General features: G+C 36.1%; 1 protein-coding gene across 1 annotated transcript in view; it reads right to left on the bottom strand.

The window, feature by feature from the left end:
* Nucleotides 1-1,383: 1,383 nt before the first annotated feature.
* The window catches only part of hephl1 (hephaestin like 1), a 26,203-nt gene continuing 4,277 nt past the window's right edge, over nucleotides 1,384-23,309 (bottom strand). The window contains exons 2-20 of the mRNA XM_015382111.1: nucleotides 21,793-22,037; nucleotides 17,974-18,186; nucleotides 17,547-17,747; nucleotides 17,163-17,417; nucleotides 13,078-13,246; nucleotides 12,228-12,358; nucleotides 11,993-12,124; nucleotides 10,206-10,411; nucleotides 9,905-10,049; nucleotides 9,590-9,802; nucleotides 7,336-7,552; nucleotides 7,083-7,213; nucleotides 6,882-7,007; nucleotides 6,664-6,770; nucleotides 6,337-6,571; nucleotides 3,925-4,064; nucleotides 3,667-3,820; nucleotides 3,548-3,562; nucleotides 1,384-1,711 (exon numbers count right to left, since the gene is read on the bottom strand). Coding sequence (XP_015237597.1) covers nucleotides 1,626-1,711; nucleotides 3,548-3,562; nucleotides 3,667-3,820; nucleotides 3,925-4,064; nucleotides 6,337-6,571; nucleotides 6,664-6,770; nucleotides 6,882-7,007; nucleotides 7,083-7,213; nucleotides 7,336-7,552; nucleotides 9,590-9,802; nucleotides 9,905-10,049; nucleotides 10,206-10,411; nucleotides 11,993-12,124; nucleotides 12,228-12,358; nucleotides 13,078-13,246; nucleotides 17,163-17,417; nucleotides 17,547-17,747; nucleotides 17,974-18,186; nucleotides 21,793-22,037 — 3,121 coding nt within the window. The 3' untranslated portion in view covers nucleotides 1,384-1,625. The remainder of the gene's footprint in view (nucleotides 1,712-3,547; nucleotides 3,563-3,666; nucleotides 3,821-3,924; nucleotides 4,065-6,336; nucleotides 6,572-6,663; nucleotides 6,771-6,881; nucleotides 7,008-7,082; nucleotides 7,214-7,335; nucleotides 7,553-9,589; nucleotides 9,803-9,904; nucleotides 10,050-10,205; nucleotides 10,412-11,992; nucleotides 12,125-12,227; nucleotides 12,359-13,077; nucleotides 13,247-17,162; nucleotides 17,418-17,546; nucleotides 17,748-17,973; nucleotides 18,187-21,792; nucleotides 22,038-23,309) is intronic.

Below are 23,309 nucleotides of genomic sequence, written 5' to 3'. Positions count from 1 at the left end.
TCATTATTACCAGTACCTTAACAAAGAAAGTGGGGCACACCAGTCGGCGCTAAAAACTTTACACTTGCTCCGTCTATCTCAGAGGATAGACCTTAAAATACTTCTATTAGTCTTATTCCAAAATACATTACAGGCATGTTGTCAGTGTACCAGGCACCCAGACCACACAGGTCTATATGTTCAAATCTGTTCTGCACACCCAGTAACAGGACAAAACATTGGGAAAGCAAGGTTTTGTTTTTATAATCCACAAATCTGGAATAAACTCCCAGAAAACAGTAAAAGGTCTGGAATCCTTAGTTGCTTTAAATTTACATTAAAACTCATTTGTTTAGTGGCCGCTGAATGTTCTATCTAAACATTAATAGTTAATTTTCCATTCTTTCATTCCATTTTCTAAATAATTTAGTATTTTTTTAATGGAACATTTTTTTCCTTTCATATATTAATGTCTCTGTGTGCTATACAAATGAACTTGCCTTCTCTTACCTTATCTCTAGTATGTGGAAAACCCTCTGTACTCTTCTTATCAAAGGTGACACTGAGAACTAATAACTGGAGGCCTACTTAAAACATTATAAGTGATCTTTAGAAGACAACTTGTTGAAGAAAATGTTTTGTTTTCAAGCATTATTTAAAAATTATGTTAGTTAAAAAATTATTACATCACACCAAATGACTGTGGGTGTTAAAATGGTAACTACCAGTTTTAATGACCATACATAAATATGTGTTTTGCTTTGGCTATACTTGCAATTGGTCTTTTGAGTACTAATATTTAAGCAATAATTAGGAATTTTGAAAACAATATCTGTAATAAATTATTGTTAAACAACTGTATTGATGTAAATTAGTTAAATGTCAGAAAATCCATGCTGTTTTTAATCATTTAGAGCACTGTAAAGCTACATCTTACTAATTTTAGATGAACTAAAGTACAACAATGCATTTGAAAAGTGTATTTTTTTTTCTTTTTCCTTTTTAATTTTTTTTTTTTTTTTTTTTTTTTTTTTAAGTTTTCTCTTGTGACAAAAAACACAGCATGACTAAAAATGCCCTGCTTGTCTTAAGACCCTTGTATTCAAGTGTTTTCCAATTTAACAATAACATTCTCAACAGTTTCCATCATGTTTGTCTTCTTGGAAGGATCATAAATATGGGAACATGACTGAGTGGTGCTACAGACTTTGCTGACCGCTGCATTAAACAAGAAAAGGGTCAATGACCTGCTCTTTTAAAGAACTTGCTTTTTGTTCCCACACTAAAAAGAAGGAATGCATGGGGTGAATGATCGCCACCTGTTGGTAGCAGGAGATGCTCACATGTGGAAGTAAACAGAACAGACAGAAGAGAAAACAGCTTAAAGAAGCAAATTTATTATTATCTTAAAAAATAACAACAAAGGATTAAAAAATATATGTATCTGAACAAAGTGCACAGTTTAAAAAAGGCCTTAAAATATTTCTATCAGATTTTGAGAGAGACATCTCCAGGATCCCCAAGGGATAAACACAACTTTACTTATGATTTAACAGAATTAAATAACATTCAGACATCAGAACAATGTGCTTCATGACAGACAGTATTTATGCCTAACACATACAGTACAATTATTTGACAGTCTCTCATCTATACATGTTTCTTGCTAGTAGACCGAATGCATTTGACAAAACCAGCGTTTTGAAAGAGCTTTGATGTCTCGATGCTGGAGCTGAAAGGAACACAAGAAGGACATTCATAAAACAGTTTTCAAGCTAATAACTAATGGTTTAAAATATCTAAAAAAAATGTTTAACAAATATTCATTTAAAATGTATAAACATTAATTATTTTTGTCTTTATAGACACGGCTGTAAGCAGAACTACCACCAGTGTCACAACGATCCCTGACTCAGTGATAAAAGGTCCTTTTTGCTAACACTAACTAAAAAAAGCCAGATAACATTGTGAAAGACATTCCTACTGCTTCAAATAGCCACACTGAGACAGGAGGATGCCCCACCTGTTTCTCCCCTGGTGCTATGATTAAATGTACTACAGAGGCCCAGTTTTAATTACCTTAACTTACAGCGATTCAAAACCTGAATTAAATCACTACAAAAAAATCAAGTCCACTCAATTAAGTTAACTAAATTTTTCCTAAAATAAGTGTGTTTTGACCTTTATTTGAGCAAGTAAGTTTGCCAATTTGCCACTGCAATAAGATCATGTAAGTTTAAATGGGAGTGGCGGACTAGTTTGGGGGAGTGTCCGCCAAGTAGTTAGGGAAAAGAGCTTGGAATCCTGAAGTTTAATTATTATTATTTTTATTATTAAAAATAATAAGAAAATTAGTTCACTGCCTCATTTCAAGTGTCTAATGATCTTATTTGAAGGGCAGAGATACTCGTCACATTGGCAGATCATCTTATTTAGCTGCCCAAATTAAGGGCAAATAGATTTATTCTAGGACAGTTCTACTTATTTTAATATCTTTTTTTTTTTGAGTGAAAGAAAGAGAAATTAACAAAGAAAGCAAAATGTCCAGTTGCCTTTGATTTAAGTCTGGTTTGTGCTGGCCATGACCCAGATGACTCAGAATTCTCACAGGCAAACAAGGAAATAAATCAGCATACATAAAAGTGAAACTTCCTCTATTGTTGTTTCAATTTCAAGACCTAAATCTTGTATAAAACTTGCTGGGTGAGAGCAGAGTGTATATAAGTGATCTGTGGACAATCTAGACGAAGGATCTGCAACCTGCAGCTCCATAGCCAAATATGGCTCTTTGGGTCTTCTATAATGGCTCTTAATTGTGGCTAAAAATGATAAAGAACCAAATAATGTTTTTGAATACAGTATAATAACAAATTCCAGATTTAGAACCTTCTGCAGAGGTTTTTTTTTTAAGAATAATTAGAGAACAGAATGACATTAGAAAGAAACAGTGATATAGTTTTAGATCTATACTTTTACTTTTACCATCATTGAAACTATTTGCTTTGCTTTAATAAATTTTACACAGATATCATTATCAGTTTCTTCTTTGGGGAAGCTTTATGTTTTTCTTTATTACTTAAGTAATAAAGAAAGTTTAAGTATAAATACTTACGGTAAATATAAATGAAATTAAGGTTCTTGAAAATGAGTTACCACAAAAAAAAAATTACCACAAATAAGTTGTCAAATAATAAGTTGTAGTTTATCAAAAGGTCATGTAATAATTAAATTGTATTTAGCTGGACTGCAAAATTGCTGTTTGGGTTGAAAAGGTTGCAGACCCCTTATATAGACAGGTATAAATGCTAGAAAATAAAGGTCGGACATATTTCCCACTTGGGCCAGATTACCAACGTTATCTTGTTAATTACATAAAAGGATACATGCACAATAGGAATTTTCTAAATCTTTAGTGTTAAATTCTGCTGCTAAATAAAAAAGGGTGCCTTTTTTAAGTTTCATTTAATCAGGTGTCTGTGGATATCATGCATGCAATGTTGTTTACATTGCTGTGTGTTGAAAACAAAAATGTTACATAATTTGCAAAACAAAAAAAATCTTACTTTACCTGGTAAGGACTTCTCTGTAGCCGCAAAGAAACACACAGAAAATGTTAGAGGAGCGGTTTTTACACAGCTTTAAAGATTTCTGTTTAATAAGAGGCACAAGAACCCCTCACATACAAACCTTTTATTGTATATGTGGTCTCCATGCCTGCATGGATGTGGTCACTGACGTGACAGTGAAGTAACCATGTCCCTGGGTTTGCTGCCACCATTTCAACAGTCGCAAAAGTCCCAGGGAATAGATCAACAACATCACCGCGGTGCACAAGGTCCGTCTGACACACAAGCATAAACAGTCCATAAACTACCACAGAGGGAACAAAAGAAGGAAACTTGCCAAATCACATAACTTAGCAGCTGAGTGTGTGCTTGAACAAACCCTGTAGATGAAGGTTTCAGCGTGAAAATGAACGGTGTGCATGTCTACTTCGTTTCCCATGCCGAGTAGGTACCAGTTGACTTTCTCATTCTGCTGCATCACCAGGCCATGGAGGTTACCGTACACCCTACCGTTAATTCCTGTAAAAAACATATTTACATTTCATCAAACCATCTAAGACTTTTTACCCTGATGTTACCCTTTTTTGAGTGCAATGATGTAAGTTGGGACAAAAAAATATTTTTTTCCACTGTGTCGCAACAGGTTTTAAAGAGGATTTTCCAAGATGTCTCAGAATGTGGCATTTGGTGCATTTGACACTTCTACAGTGCAGTAGGGTTAAGCACCACTGAATGTGGTTTAGGTGATGTCTTTACCGAATTAACTGGGTAAGCTGCTGCAAAACCCCAATTAAAGCTTTTATTGCACTGTATGCGCTTTGCAACTAGCCATAGTCATCTTAGTCATCTTTTTATACTGGAGCTACAGGAGCCACAAGCTCAAAACAGGATGTTGAGTCATAAGTAAATCTGGTCGACATATTATCTCCATATGTTATATTTACATTGTATCTGCAATTCCACAAAGTAATTTCTACCCTTTGTACTCCAATAAGCCATTTTAGAACCAAGGAGGGGAACCTGGTGTGGTGAGACCAAAATAAACTAGTTTTACCAAAACTGACATTTTGTGCATAAGATCCTCACCTTGAAACACTGTAATGGCAGCATCATACTGTGATCATGCTTGCAGGACACAACAAATACTTTTCAAATGTTTCACACGTGTGGACCTTACTCACAAAATAAGTCACTTCTAAAGACAATTTGTAGCCCTACTTTAAAAATTCAGACTCAGCTCGGACTGGGAACGATTTTTGTCATTTTTCCATCTACACCGGCCCACTTAGACAAAAGTCTATTGATCTCTTAGGCCATAAATCTAAAGAAAACATCCTAAACTTGAAACACTTCCCAACCTGGCAACAATGCATGTAAGACGGGAAACATTAGCCTTTAGATGCAAAACCCCATCATGCACCTTAACATCCATCCATCCATCCACTTTCTTACACGCTTGTCCCGAGTAGGGTCGCGAGGGGTGCTGGTGCCTATCTCCAGCAGTCAATTGGCGAGCACATATTTTTTGCAAAATATTCGAACATAAATTCACCAAATATAAGAGGAACATCGTAGTTTGGTTTAAAGAAAGCATTTTAGTTTTATTATCATTTAGTTTGTTGCAAGGATTTTACAGTTTGATGAAATTGAAAATTACACTATATGCCGACCGTCACAACGATGTGCATGACAAGGAAGGACTATATATACTGCATGTATCATTTAAGTAGTTAACATTGTATAACTTCTTGAGCTCCTTGAGTTATTTACTGTCACAGGTAGGTGCTTCGGCCAGAGAGATTAAGTGTTGTGTCCGGTTGAATTAAGGAGGGCCGGGCCTCGCTAGTGAAATTAGGACCGGCCCATCCAGCAAATGCACGGTATCACAGATTAACACCTGAACTGACTTTTTTGTTTGTTTGTTTTTATGGCTTAATGAGAGCAGTGGGCTTTATGCTGCCCTTCAAGGCTTCTAAACCTGGGTTTGATTGGCGACCAAGCTATTCTCAAGCACAAATCAAGGTGCTCATTTGTGAGCCTGGATCAATATTTATTTTTAATTATGTTATTTGTATCACGTGTAGCCTGGTCCCAAACGCTCTGGAGAGTTTTACCATGTTAACAAGAGAAGCATCGCAAGTGAAGTTAGACACTGTCGTCGTACAACATGCAGTAATTTAAAAATATTCTAAAACAGGTTGGGTCCAGATTAGCCAACCGGTGGGTCCGGATCGGGACCATGGTCCACTAATCCGTGACCTCTGTTATACAGGATTATTGAACAGGGTATTAAATGGGTATTTACATAGATGGGTATTTATATATAGCTATTGCAATGGGTATTAAATATAAAAACAGCTTGTTGCGCTGGGTATTAAATAGTAATTGAACAAGTTATTGCTGTTGTAGTGTCGCATTGCAGAGTCTGATGGCACCAGGGATGAATGACCTGTGGAAGCGCTCCTTTTTACAAACAGGGTGTATGAGTCTTTCACTAAAAAAGCTGCTCAGCTCCTCTACAGTCTGGGGCAGAGGGTGAGAGGTGTTGTCCATGGTGGATGTAAGCTTGGACTATCTCAGCTAATTCGGAATCCTACATCATTTCTTTGTACTTCTCTGAAGTCCTAATGATGGTTATGAGATATGTTGTTAGAATGGGACAAAATATAAGCTTTTGTCTTTACTTTTAAACCGTCTTCTAAATGTGACCAGATTTTCACAAATCCTTTAAATATAGTAAAAGTGTCAAAAAACTCATTTTAATTATACATCCACCCTCTCTCAATCTTACCATGCATCAGGTTACTCTCCTCAAAGTTTTCGTCTGGTGTAAATGCATCAGGATGGACACCAAGATAGTTTTTAATGTTGTCCTCCAAGTACCAGGACTGGTTTTCATCATACACCAAAAACAGAAGAGCAAACTCCCTATTTATGTCTGTCCTTTGTCTGTCGACCAGCTCGCCACGCCCCAGAGTCCCGGGCCGGCATATTACTAGAGGCCCTAGAAGGCCACTATAGAGATCCTGTAAACAAACATATGTGTCTGCTTTAGCTACTATTTAAGTTAAACAAGTAATGTGGTTACATGTGAATGTTTTTGCAACAGGAGATTTACCTTGATGTAGTCCACAGATGAGAAGTAGACATAGGAAATGCAGTTAAGTTCAGAAGTGCCTGGGCCAGAGCTTTCAGGAATATCCCAGGTCAACTCAATAATGCGGCCTGATGGATAGATAAAACGTAAAAATGCCACAAAGTTGCTTAAAAGGGCATTTTTGGATGTTATTTTAAAGAAAACAGCACCAGACTCTTTTTTTCAAATTCAATTCTCACCAGGTTCAACAGGAACGTGGGAACCACTGGCCTTAACTCCATGTGCTGTGATGGAATAAGGCCGACTGGCTTTGTTTTTAAATATAATCAGAATCTGCTCTCCCACCTCTGCATGGATTATTGGACCTATATATAAAAGATAATCTCTGTCATTGTGAGTCTTTATTTGGCAAAACTGACATAAGGAGGTTCCAATCTCACCAAGGATGCCCCAGTGGTCCGGCCGTGTCTTCTGTTTTTGAAAGGTTTCGTCAGTGTATTGTCGATACACTACCTTCTTATAGCGGGAGCCAATCCTGTTCTCCCCTTTACCCACAAATATATTACCTGGACTGGGAGACATGTACCAATTAGCTTCTGTCTACAAACAGTAATAAGTTCCACCACTAATCACAGACTTCAGCTCCAACATTTAGACACATCATCCCACAACCGTCCTGTCTAACTAACACACCTCTCCTCTGGGCTTGTGTGGTGGTTCTCCAGTTCCCAGTCTCTTGTTGGGGAGTAGTCCCATTCTATTTCCTCTGCACTGATATAATACTTCACAATCCTGGTAGGCTCAGAGTGTGGGACCTTATTTTGTTTCCAAGGGCACGGTTTCACCCGGTAAAGTTGTCTCATCCCAGCTGAGAAATGATCTGTTGTTCTGCAGCTCACCTCAAATAGACCTGGGAGAATAGGTAAACAAACAAACGATCAGATCACGTTTTATCATCACGATTCTTCCTGTGTATATTTACTGTTCAAACACTGAGGATTGTTTTCATTTTCTTTAAGTGTTCTGTGTAGGAGGATTAACACATCCCTCTTGCTGTTCCAAAGAACATTTGGCTCATGAGCTGCATTTTTGTTTCCCCGTTTGAGCCTACCATTGAGGTTTCATCAATTTCCTGTAAACACTTCCTTCAACAGCTCTGTGAAACTGAGGCCTCTCCTAAAATTCCAACAATAGTATACTAAATAGCAGTCACAGGGAAAAAACAACCTTCCTTCACTATCAATCATCAGAATTAGCTGTTTCAGTAGCAAGCAATTTAGTTTTAAGACTTTTATAAGACTTTTAAATATGTGATGAAGTAGAGATATGATTAAGGGGGGAATAGTGCCGCCAAGAAATGCTGATCAAATGAATGTGACTCACTGATCATCAGCAACTATGACTCCCACTGTAAAAGGCTAGTGTTTGCCGGTATGTAGCAATCAGTTCCAACGCAGAAGGAGAACAGCAATAACTCTCAAAATCGCTGCCCATAAGACATCTTCTCAAAGGAAACATTAGATCATTTATAAACAATTTGAAGTGCATCTAAAATTATTCCTAGATGGAAAACTTTCACAAGCGACAAGCCTTCAAGAAGTAAACATCCTCCCTAATGTGTCTGAAGATTAAGCTCCATCTGAGATTCTACAGGCATCATTATATGTTAGCTTTTTTCTGTTTAGTATTGCAAAGCTGTGACTTATCTCAAATCGAGATTTCAGAATTACATCTGATTAAAAAAAATAAGGTATGCTTGCTATAACCCATAGGGCCAGGTTTGGTGAAAACCAAAAACAAAGAGAAACAGGACAGAGATTTCAAACAATCTATGGAGCATGCTGGCTAAGTGATGCTGATTTGGGCTTGTTTTGCCATCACAAGACCAAGGCAATCATTAAGTCGACTAAGATTTTACCTTTGTACCAAGTTTCAAATTCAGCTATATCTGTCATGCAGATAAAATTTGCCAAATCATAAGATGGAAATTAAAGAATCTTCTGATTATTTAAGAGAATTACTATAAAATAGGAGGTATGGTTGTGTGCAATCACCTTATAAACATAAAAGGGGATTAATTTAGCCATTTAAGCAAAGCAAATTGACAAGGCTATAAAGCAGCATAGCTGGAACAGGAACTGAAATTATTTCTACCATATACCCGAGGGTGTGTAAGGAATTGTTTTATGCTTTGTCAAAAAAAAAATCAAGCTGAAGCTGAAGTGAAACTTTCAACATGACAGTGAGTGTGGAACATACCTTTAATTTCACCAAAAACTGGCTAAAAATTAAGAATTTAAAGTATAGGGCTAGTCAAAGACCAGATCTTTACTTTTTAAAGAAGCTGTAGGGTAACTTTAAAAATATTCAATATTAAAGACACCCTCAAACATCTCAGAGCTGAAAGGGAGAAAAAGGCAAACTTTACTTTGAATATGTCAATGACTGTTAGCAATAAGAAGTGGCTCCTGTTGCTATCTGAGCCAAAGGTTATGAAGCTAAGAACTTAAGTTTATGGCAGAAAAGGCTAAATAAAACTATAAAAGAACATTTAAAATAAAAACTGGAGACACGGGGGGATTTGTAATCGGAAATGTTATATCATTCTTAAAGAGGCAGTTTGTTGTTATAAGATTTTAAAATAAAAAATATATATACTTTTTGAAAAGACAAGCTCGATAGATTTTTCACTATTGGGTGTTAGCTAATTAAAAAGTAATAGTCTTAAAACATAATGATAAGAAAACAGATCTAAAAATCTTAATTATGTAATAAGAAAAACATTGCAAAAAGTGAACTAAAGCTAAGTATTTTTAAATAAGTGTACTTGCACTTGATTTATTTTCAAGCATTATTTAATTTTGCCCTTCTTTTTTTTTTAAAATAAGAAAGTAAAGCGAAAAGCACTTTGCTTATTATGCATATAGTAAATTGTTGGATAACTAACCGTAATTATTTGGCCGCATGGAGAGAGCTGCGGTGGTGTGGGGGAAAAGGCTCACTGTGTCACGTGTTGTGCTTTGTAACTTAAAGGTATTTCCTTCAAAATAGACACCATGTATGTCTGCCTCCGTGCCGAGCCCAAAGGTGTGCCACACAACATTATCCCCAGCACACATCTCCAGCATAGGAAGGTTCCCATACATGTATCCATTTACAGCTGAAGAAAACAAAGCAAAATATTAGAGAAATACAACCTAGATCTTCAAACATATGCTATAAATCTAATCAGCATTAAGGTAAGTCAACAGCCTTTGATTACCATGCATCTTATTGCTCTCCTCAAAGTCCTCGTCTTCTTGATTTGTCTCTGAGGTGCCAAAAAACTTGATGTTTTCCTCCAAATACCAGCTCAAGTTTTCATCCATGACTGAGAAAAGCAGGAAGAACTCCTTATCCACGTCCCTCTGTTAAATAATAAACACAATCAAGGAAACATAAAGGGGAGATTTTAGAAACAACAAATGGGTGTATATATGTATGATATCTTTGGTTACATAACAATGTAGGCAGAAATCTCTTAATATAAGATTGTGTGTTTACAGAGATCAAAAAACCCCAACCTGGATGCCATTCTGCCCTAGCGTTCCTCTTTTGCACACAAGCAGAGGTCCAACTAACCCAGAGTTGGTATCCTTGACAGGATCCGTGCCAGAGTAGTACAGATAGGAAATACAAGGAGCATCAGAGGAAGATGGGCCTTCCAGCACCTGCCACGAGTAGGTGAATCTCTGACCTGGCTCAACGTTTGACCCTGGTTTGTCAATACCTAAAATATTACAGATAAAACAATAAAAGTTTTCAGCTCAGTTATTAAATGAAACTTAAACAGAGGAACACATTCTATTTGGTTAGAAATCAAATACAGTTTGGAGATTTAATTTAGTATTGTTTTGATTTTTCCTCTAATATACTCTATATTCATTGAGTCAATACTTTTTAAAGAAAGGAGCTGTTAATAGAAAACCATGATCAGTCTAATTATCAACTGCCATGTATATACAGCAGGCATCTGTAAGGCAAATAAATAATATATTTCAACATTACAAGAAAGAAAGAACAATGTTGAACACCAACATCATGGTGAAACATGGTGGTGGCAGCAGCATAGAGTGGGCATACTTATATTTGGAATGGTAAAATTTGCGTAAGTACAGTTGGTCTAAATACTAATGTGCATTAATGTTTGTTCTTTTTTATCTAAAAATAATTTATGTATTTTTTCCTCTACTATTTAAATATAGGAAATCCCATTAAAATACATACAAATTTTTGGTTATAACATGACAAGGGTAGAGTATATGCAACTGCATTTGGTGTCTTTTTTGGACTGCAATTCCTGATTATTAGAAAAATGTGAGACTTTACTGTTCTCAGCAAACCGAAATAGATAAACGACATTTACAGATCCTACCTTGATAAGTTCACAAAGCTGGTTCCTGTTTCTATTCCCTGCCCAGCCTCATTGCATTCAGGCACACACATTTACAGATTTAAAACCAATACTTCTCATTAATGAATAACAGTACATCCTGCAGTGATGGCGCATAAGAAAATCTATTCCTAATGTGTTAATGGTGTGAATACCAATGAATGTTAAACAAACAGACTCATGGTTTCCTTGATGGCTCAAACTGTTCTTTTAAAGAGCAATACACAAGGAAGTAAAACCGTATTCAAACATTAATTGTGCTGTACAAGGGTTGGGCAAAAATGTGCTTTTAAATCCAAGGTTAGTTCAACCCTGCAAAGCACAGTCGAGAAGCTCGTATTAAAACATTATTTTTTCCCCACAGCCCAAATACGTAAAGCAACGGTTATTTCTTATTCTACAACTGCTATAAATCCTCAAATTAATTTGAAATAAAAAGAACAAAATACATCTCAAAATAAGTGAAATACAAATAAAAATCACAGATTGAACAAAATTATATTTGGTTTGTTTATGAAATATATAGAACTGTTGTAATAAATATAAACATTCATTTCTGGTTAAAAAGGAGAAAAGGAAGCAAGTTAGGACCATGTAGATAACTAGCTAATTGTCTTTTAACAAAAGGAAAGGCTCCTACAGCAGCCAGTTGCTGAAACTTTAAAGATATATCAGGCTCATTCTGGACATAATAAAGGGTATCGATAAACCATTGCCCCATTGTTGCTTCATTCTCAACTGTTTAGGTTACAGAAAAAGGTTGTTGCATTATAAGTAATTATGGGTCAGCATAAACTGGGGTTCTTGCTCTCTGATTGGTCCGGTCAGTTTTAGTCTGGAGAGTCTGATTCTTCCAGACTGACAAGCTGTCTATTGAATACAGAGAGCTAAAGACAGTCTGATCGGGTCAATCCTCACCATCCTCATAGCTGGTTCCTTGGAATCGCTTGTCATAGTTAAGTCCATGGGGATGAATGCTGTAGCCTCTATCCGCCTTGTTCAGGAATGTCACATTGAGAATATCTCCCTCTTCTACCCTCAGAACCGGACCTGATTAAATGATGAAGATGTGAGATGAACGAAGAACGGGGAGACAAGACACAACAACATAAAAGAAAATAACTGTAGGAAAAAAAGAAAAAGGAAAAACTACCCAACAATCCATGATGAGATGGTGATGTTATGACCTTGGAAAAGGTGCTGTCTGTGTACGCTCTGTATAATACTTTTACATATTTTCCACCAATTCGTCCCCCTTCTTTGCCAAAAAAAACCTCTGATGCACTACAGAGAAAAGAAAACAGAACAACAACATCTCTGGATATCTAACCAAAAATGTCTTGGCATACTCAACAAACTTTATACAGCAGAAAAACAGCTAACAGACAATTAGGTTTTAAAAAAATGCATAAACAGACCAAGCTTTTAAAAGGTATCATGCCATAAAGATATTAACTAAGATGCAGATGGAATGAATCCAAAACTTGGTGAAAAAAACAAAATAAGGGCAAATTTCATAATAAGCATTTCTTATTTCTTTCCTCATTTATACAAAAATTTATTAAGAGAGCTTAAAATATTACTCAATCTAAACATGGAAAGCAGCTATAATTATCAAGCTATCCAAGTTTTGGAAGGTCTCCTTCCCATCAGCTTAATCTTTAGATCCGTGCAAAGATGCTCTATTGGTTGACTATGGCTTAATGGGAAGTGAAGTGTTGTTGTCTTCCAAATTGGAAGTGGCCTACCCATTAAAATGGGTGTATAAATGTTTCCATATTTTTGAGTGTGGCACATTTTATACAATCAGTTGGAATCAAGTGCATGATACCAGAAACCAACCAGGTCAGTCGAGTTAGATTCTGTTATTACAGTCAAACTAAAACCTGTTAGTCTTAAAAGATTTCTTTTTCAGATCAAAAAACTTGCCTATGGGCCTTGAGTCTGAGCCAACTAAAATGTGTACCTCCTATAAGAAAACAACACCAAAGATATTAACTCACCTGTCTGCTTCAGTAAGAGATTCGTTGTTAAACAAATTCTTTTCTGAGGGAGCGTAGTTCCATGTTGCCTTCTCTGCTGCCACGAAGAATTCCCTCACAACACCTGTCAATATTGGAGCGCCTGATGAAGAGTCACATGCCTTCACTTTGTAAAAGGCCTGCATGCCAGCTGAAAGATAGAATTATTCATGTTGTAGACAAAGTTTAAATCTGTACGTATCTCTTAATGAAAGGAAATTGAAGATCAAAAAAAAAAAAAATTATATCATACAAACAATTGAAAAAAAAATGACATCACTCTTAGTACTACAAGAATTGGCCTTACAGTACCTTGTAAAACTTCTGAAGTATTTTAACTCAATTTGTCATGGTAATTCCAAAAAACTGGACTTTGTTTCCAAGTTTTGAAGATGTTTCGCTTCCCATTCAGGAAGCTTTTTCAATTCAAAATTTGAGGAATATCGATGAGTTCAAGGTTTTTTATACAGTAGCTCAACAAAGCCTTGTTTTTATTTTGAAAACTGACAATCTTCACCAACATTTTTCATGGTACAACAAAAAGTAAATTTTTTTTAAATATATTTTATCATTATACACCAACAACTTGTGGTGCCTATTTGTAAGATTAAAAAGGTAAATACTTTTCAAAATGTTATACAACTTTTAAAAAAAGACAGGACATCCCAAATAGATACTTTATAACCAATTTTGGTGTAAAGCTGAAAGGCTTTAAGCTGCAATGCAAATTAAAAGAAATATAGGTTTGTTATTTGTAAAAAGGTTGAAGCTAAGTCAGATTGGGTGAAGATGTATTCCTGTCTCTATCAAAGAAGCATTTCCTAAGTATGATGGTAGTATATTGTAATGTAAAAAATGCAAATTTTTATCATGAAATTGGGGGTTTTGTTAATATAGAAATCATTACACATGCAGAAAACCAAGCACATAATTGTTCTTTGCAGCCCCATTGCTTTCCTAAGGGCCTAAGCAGTTGCTTAAGTTTCGTATTGCATGGACTGGCCCTCCCTACAGATGTTAAGGGATCCATATTGTTAGGATTATTTTCTATTATTCATGTATGTTCTTGTTAAACTCTAATAATTCCTTACATGTTAATGCCTAATGTTACATGCCTTACATGCCTAATGTTTTCCCAAGTAGTTCATCTAATTAGGACTGTTCTTCTGTAAGGGTAGACAGTTATCTCCATTGTGTACATACTGTAACAGAGATTTGGAAAGGAAATGGGAGCTTAGACAGAACGGATCATTCTTAACAGCGAGCTCTCTGTCACTGTGCATTTGGAATGTCCTTGATCTAGAACACTGTGTAATATCCTGATATGGCTCCTCATTTACAAACATGTGTGATGCAGTGATGTGAAATGTGTGGATGTGGCAGGGGGAGACCCTGGAGATGTATAAACTGCTTCTTTAACTGTTATTCTGAGTTCATTTTCTAAACAAGTTGAGCACTGCCATTTGCAATTTCAGCCATTTCTCTTGTCATGTCTCATGGTTATGTAATAAATATACATTATGAAGTGTTATTTAAAGTGTTCGTTCCAATGATCTCTTCTCAGGAAAGAATTGGGGTCAGAAAGCTTAAAGATATACTCTTAATGCTTTCTTTTCCAAAATGGTGTTCCCGCCCTGACCTTAAAACAGTATCACTCCTGAAAAGCCACTGAAGGACCAACCCCACAGCTGTGGCTGCACAAATAGATGTAAGGATATTCCTTTTTAACTAATATCTCCAGTGCTTTTGGGAGCTTGATCTCCACATCCAGACACTTTGGCTTCTCAGGTTGACATGAAGTATACCACACACAAAAAAATTGGCGTTACTGAGCAGGAATTTACTGAGGGACAACTTGACCTCTGAGAAAGTATGTTCACCATCCTTTGGCATGAAAACCCAAACATTAAGTTCTTTGTTAATTAGATTGCTTTGGATTCAACCCTCTAGCAGGACAATTTGATTCCCCTTTAATTAAGATACTCAAACAAATTCTGTCAGTTTCCTTTTAATTACCCGTCCCTTGTGTAAAATAACTTAATTTATGTTATTCTAAGTTATGTTTTGACCTTCTAGTAGAAAGTGTTAACTTATTGTATTAGCTAAAAAAATACCCCTTAGCATTAACATTAGATCATCCTTTTTATGTTTTCTACACATACTGTAAATTGTGTATACAGTTCATTACACATGTATATTATGTGTAGTTACCAAATAAGTCTAATGGTGTATCAAGTAAATGGGTTGAACAAACAGGGTTGGATGAATGATAACATTTAATCAAGTTAAATTTTACTTTAATTCATTAAAACAAACAAGAGGGAAGGAAACTCTAGATATCTAAAATTTTAAGAATTGGGTAAAAATAACATCACAGATTAAACGAACCTTTTTAATGAATTTAAATGTCAGTTCAGTTCCAGCTAATTCTTGTTTTGTGCTTTTCCAGTTTTTCTCTTAAGAAAAAGAAAAAAAGAAGAGCCGAGGGGGAGTATTGAGTTACAAGGGATTTTGTAAAAAAAAAAAAACGAAAAAAAAAAAAAACAGCTATTCCAAGGGCTGTGCAATTGTTTCTCTTTTTTTTTGTGCATTTGTCGACTGGCCAGTGTTTATGTTTTCTGTGTAATTACAGTGAGCTAACAGGAATTAGTAGGGGAACTTATTGACTGATGGAGTGAGGGCTCCGGGGTCACTTTAAAACCTGTTTAGTTCGACTGGGTTGTGAACTGAAACAAAAAATCTGAACCTGTTACAAAACAATTGGGTGAGAAAACCTAATTTTGATGTCTTAAAGTAGCAAACAAATCTCTGTTCTCTAAATGTGTGCACATGTAGTTTAACAGCATGTAATGTGATGTTGGATGTTTTTTTTTAAATACACTATATGATGAAATTAGACATTTTCTTCTTTCCTGGTATTTATATGATTTGACTTTTCACAGGACCTGGAGAGGGCTTAGAGGACATAACAGAAGGGTAAAAATATTTTCTGAAGTTTATTTAGTGTCCAATATGATTCATCACAACAGCTCTGCCTTTAAGTGGGTTATTGGAATGAAGCTAAGAGATTGTAGGATAAACACTGCATAGGGAAGCAGAATGGGTGCTTTTATGCTTTAGGAAAATGAAATCCCAGAAACGAGCATTGAATGATTTTGAATTAAAAGTAGTTTCCTTTTTTTTATCATGATCACCTTGGTCTCTAATTTAACACAGGATGAATCACATTTGAGCTGGAGCTGCTCAAATCAGTAACATTTATTATGGATGTGGCTAAAATGCTGTAATAAACTATAATAAAACATAGAATAAATATCTATCTAATCTAACTTAAAAGGTCAGAAATAATAAAGTAGCAATGACAAACTGAAATTTAGGAGAAATGAAAACAACTTTTGGACAAATTTATTAATGTAAAAGATGTCCTTTTAGATAGACAATGTTGATAAATAATACTTATGACAATGGTTGTATGGTGATTAGCACTGTTGCCTTGCAGCAAGAAGGTTCAGGGTTCAACTCCTGGCCTGGGGTCTTTTTGCTTGGAGTTTCAATGTTCCCTTGTGCATGTGTGGGTTCTCTCTGGGTATTTTGGCTTCGTCCCACAGTCCAAAAACATGACTTGACCGCACTAAATTGGCCTTTGAGGTGTGTGTGCATGGTTGAAGGTCTCTTTATTACCCTGTGACAGACCGGCAAACCTGTACAGGCTGCTGGACCCAAACCTTTTTAATTGTTTAATCATTTTTGTAGGTTTTTATAGCTTCTGTCTGTTTATTTTTGCCAATTAAATTCCACATTGTGGAAAGACAAAGGCATTTCTTATCTTGTCTTACTTTGTGTTTGTACTTCTGTTAGAGAGAAAGGATCTTTAAACTCGAAAATCGCTGGACACAAAAAGAGACATCATTGTATGTTTCCAGTAGAAACACACCCCTTTGCTATGTGAATGCTGGTAACACAAAACAGCAGCACCCAATAGAAACATTCTACCCTGTCAGCAGCTTTTGGCAGTCAATTAAAAGGGAGTAGCAGTGGCATAGAGGTTAGAGGGCAGGATGTCCTACCTTGTAAATGGTCATTAACCTGGCAGCTCAGCAGCCACTTTCCTTTTACTTTGGGCACCATTGTTGCAGTAACAAATGTGGCTGGAAATAGGCTGATAGTGTCAGTGCGATGACCACGGTTCAGCAGGGTGTTTCCGTGGAAGAAAGCACTGTGAATATCCACTTCGTTACCCATACCAAACAAATGCCAGGCTGTGGCATGGTGTCGGCATAACTCAATGCCAGGCAGATTACCATATGTGTACCCATTTATAGCTGTAGTAAAGACAAAAATAAATAAGGGAATAGTAAACAATAAATTAGTGAAAGGTTACAAGTTGTGACCTAACTAACTAGTACAAAGTAATATTGTGAATAAAAAGTAATGAGACTAAAACTTCTCACCGTGCATCAAGTTAGACTCTTCAAAGTCTGGATCATCTACAGTGACTCCTTCTGGATCAAGACATTTTTTTATATTGTCTTCTAGATACCAGCTCAGGTTTTCATCCACCACACTGAACATCAAGTAAATGTCCCGGTCGACATCATTCCTGGCCGACTTTGAAAATGACGAAACCCGGCTGCCAAGATTCTTCAGAATTCCTTAGTGACAAGAAAACAAATGCTTATTTAGTATATTTTACAGACATTTCTTATAATTTTTTTTAGGTATTTCCTTTAAATCATGACTTGCCTGGTTTAGCTCATTTGTTACTGAAAAGATTAATAATGTTTCTAATGACAGTGCGTCTCTACTATAACAGACACACAATAAAACTATAGAAAAAATGGCAGTTCATTTACATATATTGACATTGATTAATTGTACCTGTTTTGCATGTGATCAGAGGCCCAATAAGGCCTGAAGCAATGTCATGTGGGGTATTGACATGTGAGTGATAGACCCAGGTCAGGCAGTTGGCATCATCAGTTGTGGGGGCAAACCTTGGCTTAACCTCCCAGCTGTAAGTAAAGCTGCCTCCTGGAGGGACGGAGTCATCCTTCTTTAAAGCATCTGATGTATTGTCTGGATATAGAGCACCTGACAAACCAAAGCACAGTATTAGTGCCACCATTTGGGATGAGATTAATTTCTAAGTACAGCTGCAATACAATGCCTTCATTTCATTAATCTTAAAATATATAACCTATGAAATATGGTTTGTTTGTATTGATTGAAATTGTTTCTGTTTCAGCATCTGTACCAGTGTGTGGTATTTAATAGCCTAAGAGAGATAATAGCTTTTAAAATGGACTTTTACAGTCACACTGACCACAAAAAGTTCTTTACCTTAGGTCAGTGGTTACCAAAATGTGGGGTCATTGTAATTACAGAGGGGTCATAATAGAAATGAAATGAATAAATGACCCCTTTTTCAGAAGTATTTAAACTGGAAAAATAATGGTAATAGTTGTGTGACGGCTGCATTTACAGCCACACAGATTTTGTAACAAACACAATGTATGTTGTTAAGTTTTCTTCATACAGGGTTTCATTTACAAAGCAATATCATTATTTGAAATGTATTAATCACCATTACACTGTATTACCAAATCAGTGCTCACTCTTTAGTTTACGCTGTTTTTGTTACGATTGTGTTTCATTTATATTCTGTCTAATTTTTGCAGTTGCTCCAGTCCCTTGACTAAGGAACAAGCAGGTGGCCGAGGGGCTGAGTTGATTTGGACCGTACAACATCAATGCAATTGGGGGGAAATGGGGTTTTACTTTATTTACTTTAGTTAAGTTTGTTTTCTTTTTTTTTTTTGGCTCCATGTGTTTCTTTCGTGGACTGGTCAGCCACTATTTAAGTTCCCCTTTGTCACATTATGGGAGGTTAGTTTGTTAAAGTTACAGGTATTTTGAGTAGTTTTGGTTCCTTTGACCTTTTCTGTATCCATTTCTGTATTTTTTTACATTTTAAATATTTTGGGTTAAATAAAAGAGCAAGAGCAGTTTGGGGGCCACTGCCTTAGAGCAACATTCACCTCACTTCACTCACAGACCCTCACATATTTATACAACGACATGCAGATTTGTATGCAACTTTCAGATTAAAGACAAATACTCTTCCTATTGACTCACGGCTACAGTTTTCCTTTAAAAGGCTTAAAGATTTAAACATTGTGGCCGCAGGGTGGAGCAGGGATTAGCTGTGCTTAGTTGCAGGTAGAAGTTGAAGCAAAATGTCTAACTGCTAGGTTAAGTGGTTCCTCAAAACTGCTCTCACTTGTATATTATTTTGTATTTCTTTGACATATGGTACCTGTTGTAATGCCATAAATCCAATGAGTGATGCAAAGAAGACCAATGCAATAAAAACTGTTAACAAGAGTCAAAATGGGGGGTCAGATTGTTCACAACATTATAGAGTGTCTAAAACCAAAATGGAAAAATTACATTAGGTAGGAAGCTCAAAAAGGCTTTTCTATCAGGGCTAGGGAATTACATTTTTTGTTGTTGTTCATACTATACCCACTGATACAGAGAAATATATAGAGAACTATATAGAGAAACAACATCAAGTATTAATAAGGAAAGCTAGAGTAAATTAAATTAGATCACAGAGTCAGTTGGAAATTAGAAATTTTAAAGAAATCTTTTTTCTTCACAACAGTAAAAAAAAGCTATTTTTATTAGTTTTTGTATTTGCTGACAGCCTTTACATTTCCTATTTTACCCATGTCCTCTCTTATCCCTGGCCAGTTCTTTCCTGTTATTTGCTGCAATTTAATAGAAAAAACAAAAAAGAAATGCTTTTGTTGTGAAAGTGAAAAAATCTTCACCAGCATGGGGGCAGATGATTGGGTTGGAGGAGGTTTTTATTTGAACTGCACTGCATGAATGCAATGGCAGATTGGGAGAGACTACAGTATGCATTCCTCTAGGGTCAGTGAGTAATGCAGAAGCATACATGGGGATTTCCAAGTCTCTTTGTAAGGAACAACTGAGCAGAGTTAGTTTCACTTTGTTTGATTCTATCAATGAAAAAAGCAATAATAAATAAAATTTGTACGAAAAAGAAAAAATGAAAGTCAGACTTTGCTTTTCAACCATGCTTTAAAAAAAGGACACACAAAAAAAAAAGATGGTACCCTTAACATAGTATTTTGTTGCACAGCATTTTTCAGGCATTCTTTCTTTTTTATGTAAATATTACTTTTCGGGCTCTAGTGTTCTTTATTTTTTTCTATTATTTTTTTAAATAGGACACAGGAAATCGGAGTGAAGAGAGTGAAAAGACATGCGGCAAAGTTTACTCACACCTGTGACGGCAGCGTTGAGGACCAAGGCATTTGTACATGGGTCGCATGCATAACCCCTGGACCACCACCGCAAACCCCTTTTGAGGCAATCACTGCAGTCAAATGATTCCTGTAAATCTTCCACTCTCAGCAGGTGTTTTGACCCACTACTCATGAGCAAACTGCTCCAGTTGTCTCAGGGTTGAATGGTGCCTTTTCCAGACGGTATGTTTCAGCTACTTCCAAATATACTCATTAAGGTTCAGGTAAGGGCTCATAGAAGCCTACTTTTTATCTGTGTGTTTTGGGTCATTATCCTGTTGCAAGACCCATAGCCTGTCAAGTTCAATTTGGCTCTAACAACGATGATCTGACACTGATGTTCCTTGAGCTTGAAGTTCATCTATACTCACTTTAGAAGTTTTTTCTTGGCTCTTTTGTGGCCATTTCTGTTATCCATCTCTTTGATCTTTCACCAAACTTCCTTCTGTCCCCAAGTCCAGGGAGGTTGGCTAAAGTCCCATGGATCTTAAATTTCTAAATAACACGTGTAGCTGTAGGTAAAGCTACATCAAGCTTATTTCAGGGTCTTATACCCTTTAAAATTAATATGCTTGCCAATAATTTGCTGTCTAAACTCCCATGCCAACTCTTTCCTTCGATTCTTCTAGTCCATGTTGAGTGTGGTATACACCATTTCACAAAACGGCAAAGTAACTACCTTATAAGCCTTACAAGCCTTATATATAGATCTACTGCCTGATTACAAGATTGTAGACACCTGTGATGTTAATTAGTGGACACACCTTGATTTAGCATTGGGCTTGGTCACATTATTTTCAGCCTTTTTTAGGGGTACCCTAATTTTTGTCCAGGCCAATTTTATTATTAAAATTATTATTTATAATAATTTTTTAAATCATGGTTGAAAAGCAAGGTCTCACTACAATTAGTTTACTTTCATAGAATTTTTATTCATTGTTACTTTTGTCAGGTTTAAGTTATTTCTGTAACCATAGTGGGTTTTTATTTCTTTTCCTCAAACGAGGGGTACAAACAATTTTGTGTGTATGTGTGTCCATTAGACTGAGGACCATTTTTCCAATTTCACCATCAACTTGATGATAGTCTGTACCAAAGTCAGGAAATATTTAGCTGGTCCTCACTTCTTTTATTGCTAATGGTTATATTTAGGATTCAGATGTGCATTGAGTTTAAGACAAGGTTAGGGTTAGATATGCACTGGTAATGCATAGGTTTAGCATTATACTAAGGATAGGAATACAAAAAGGTTTTAAAATAAATGAAAATCATTAGTCAGACATGGCTAGCCAATACTTGTTCTTTTAATCACCCATTATTCCTCCCCAACTGTGGCTTTGTTCATAATGTGACAGTTTACCTTCAGCATCTTTCTTATAGAACAGCCCGTGTGGATGAATAGAGTAGCTCCTGCTAGCAAAGTTTTTCAGGTGAATTTTGATGACATCATTAACTTCAGCTCGTATTATGGGTCCCAGATAACCAAGCCACTCCTCACGAGGTGCCTGGCGGCTGAAGGTGGCGTCCGTATACTCTCTGTACATTGCTTTTTTGTAGACACTGCCAATGCGATGTTGCCCTCTTTCCAGGAAAATTGATGCATGTCTGAAAAAGATATAGACAAAATAAAGCAGACGAAACATCCAAAAGAGACAGATCTTATCCTCTATGTTTTGAATTAGCTATTATAATTATATATGGTTTTACAGGTGCTAACATTTTATAAAATGTTGAAATACATTTTTTAAAATCAAGTGGCTAAATTTGTGTAGGTCTGATATCTTATAAATACGGATGTTGTCCAGTACTGCAGCACAGTTAAAAACTGTTCATATCCTCATCAATTGGAGATGTTTTTGTTATGATTACATGTTTTTGACAGTTAATAAGCTGTTAAAGAACCTGTGACTAAAACCGTTTTTCTACTATGTACCTCAAAACTAAAGCAACCAGAAAAGAAAAATCCTTCACATTTCAATTTGTACTTCTACCCTTAAGAAGACTGATTTAAGAAGATGTACAATTAAAAAAATAACATAAAATAAATACAATGTCTTTCTTGTGTGAAATCATATATGAACTAAAAAAAAATCACATTATTATTTATTGTGCCACACTAAAGCCAGAATAATAAAAATAGAATCAATAAGTCACTTAATTAGAGCCTGGCTGACAACACGGAATACATGAGAAGATATTAAAGGGTACCACACTATGTCCCATCGAAACAAATTAAAGACCTGATGAAAAGCACACAATGGCACTGACATCTATCAACCTGGAAAGAAATACAAGGTGAGTTGCCGAGGTTTGCAAAAGAATCTGGAATCAAATCTGAAGCACAGCTACAAGCTCAAGCTCTTGGGCACACTGACAAAAGCAAGTATGCTATACATTAGGGCCACTGGACCCCCTGACCTCCAACAGCAGTCAAGGCAAGTGAAGCAGTGCTGCCAACTTAGTGCTTTTTTGATGCTATACTAATCTACTTTTCAAACCTCTCTTTAGCGCTTTTACTTCAAAAAGATGCCTACTCACCAATCCCGCGACTGGATAATATGAAAAATACAAATTAGGCGATTACATAATGGAGCGCCTTGTAGCGCATTTTGGGACAGCTAAAAACAACTTTTCCTGCTGAGGAGTTGGCAACACTGGGTTAAAGGAATAGTACACCCAAAACATGATTAGCCTTCATTTTCTACTCACCCCCATGCTGAACAACACCCTGGAGTACTTTTTTGATATCTCAAATGCATCTGGAGATCTGGGAGGCTTCTTGCTGTCTGCTGACATTCAAATAATGGAGGTCTACGGTGCCCGAGACAGAAAGGTCCATAAAAAGTCCACAAAAACATTCCTCCATACTGCTCGTCC

Source organism: Cyprinodon variegatus, unplaced genomic scaffold (assembly GCF_000732505.1).
Source record: "Cyprinodon variegatus isolate N-32 unplaced genomic scaffold, C_variegatus-1.0 Scaffold249, whole genome shotgun sequence".
NCBI lineage: Eukaryota > Metazoa > Chordata > Actinopteri > Cyprinodontiformes > Cyprinodontidae > Cyprinodon > Cyprinodon variegatus.
This window is presented reverse-complemented; position numbering and strand designations above follow the sequence as displayed.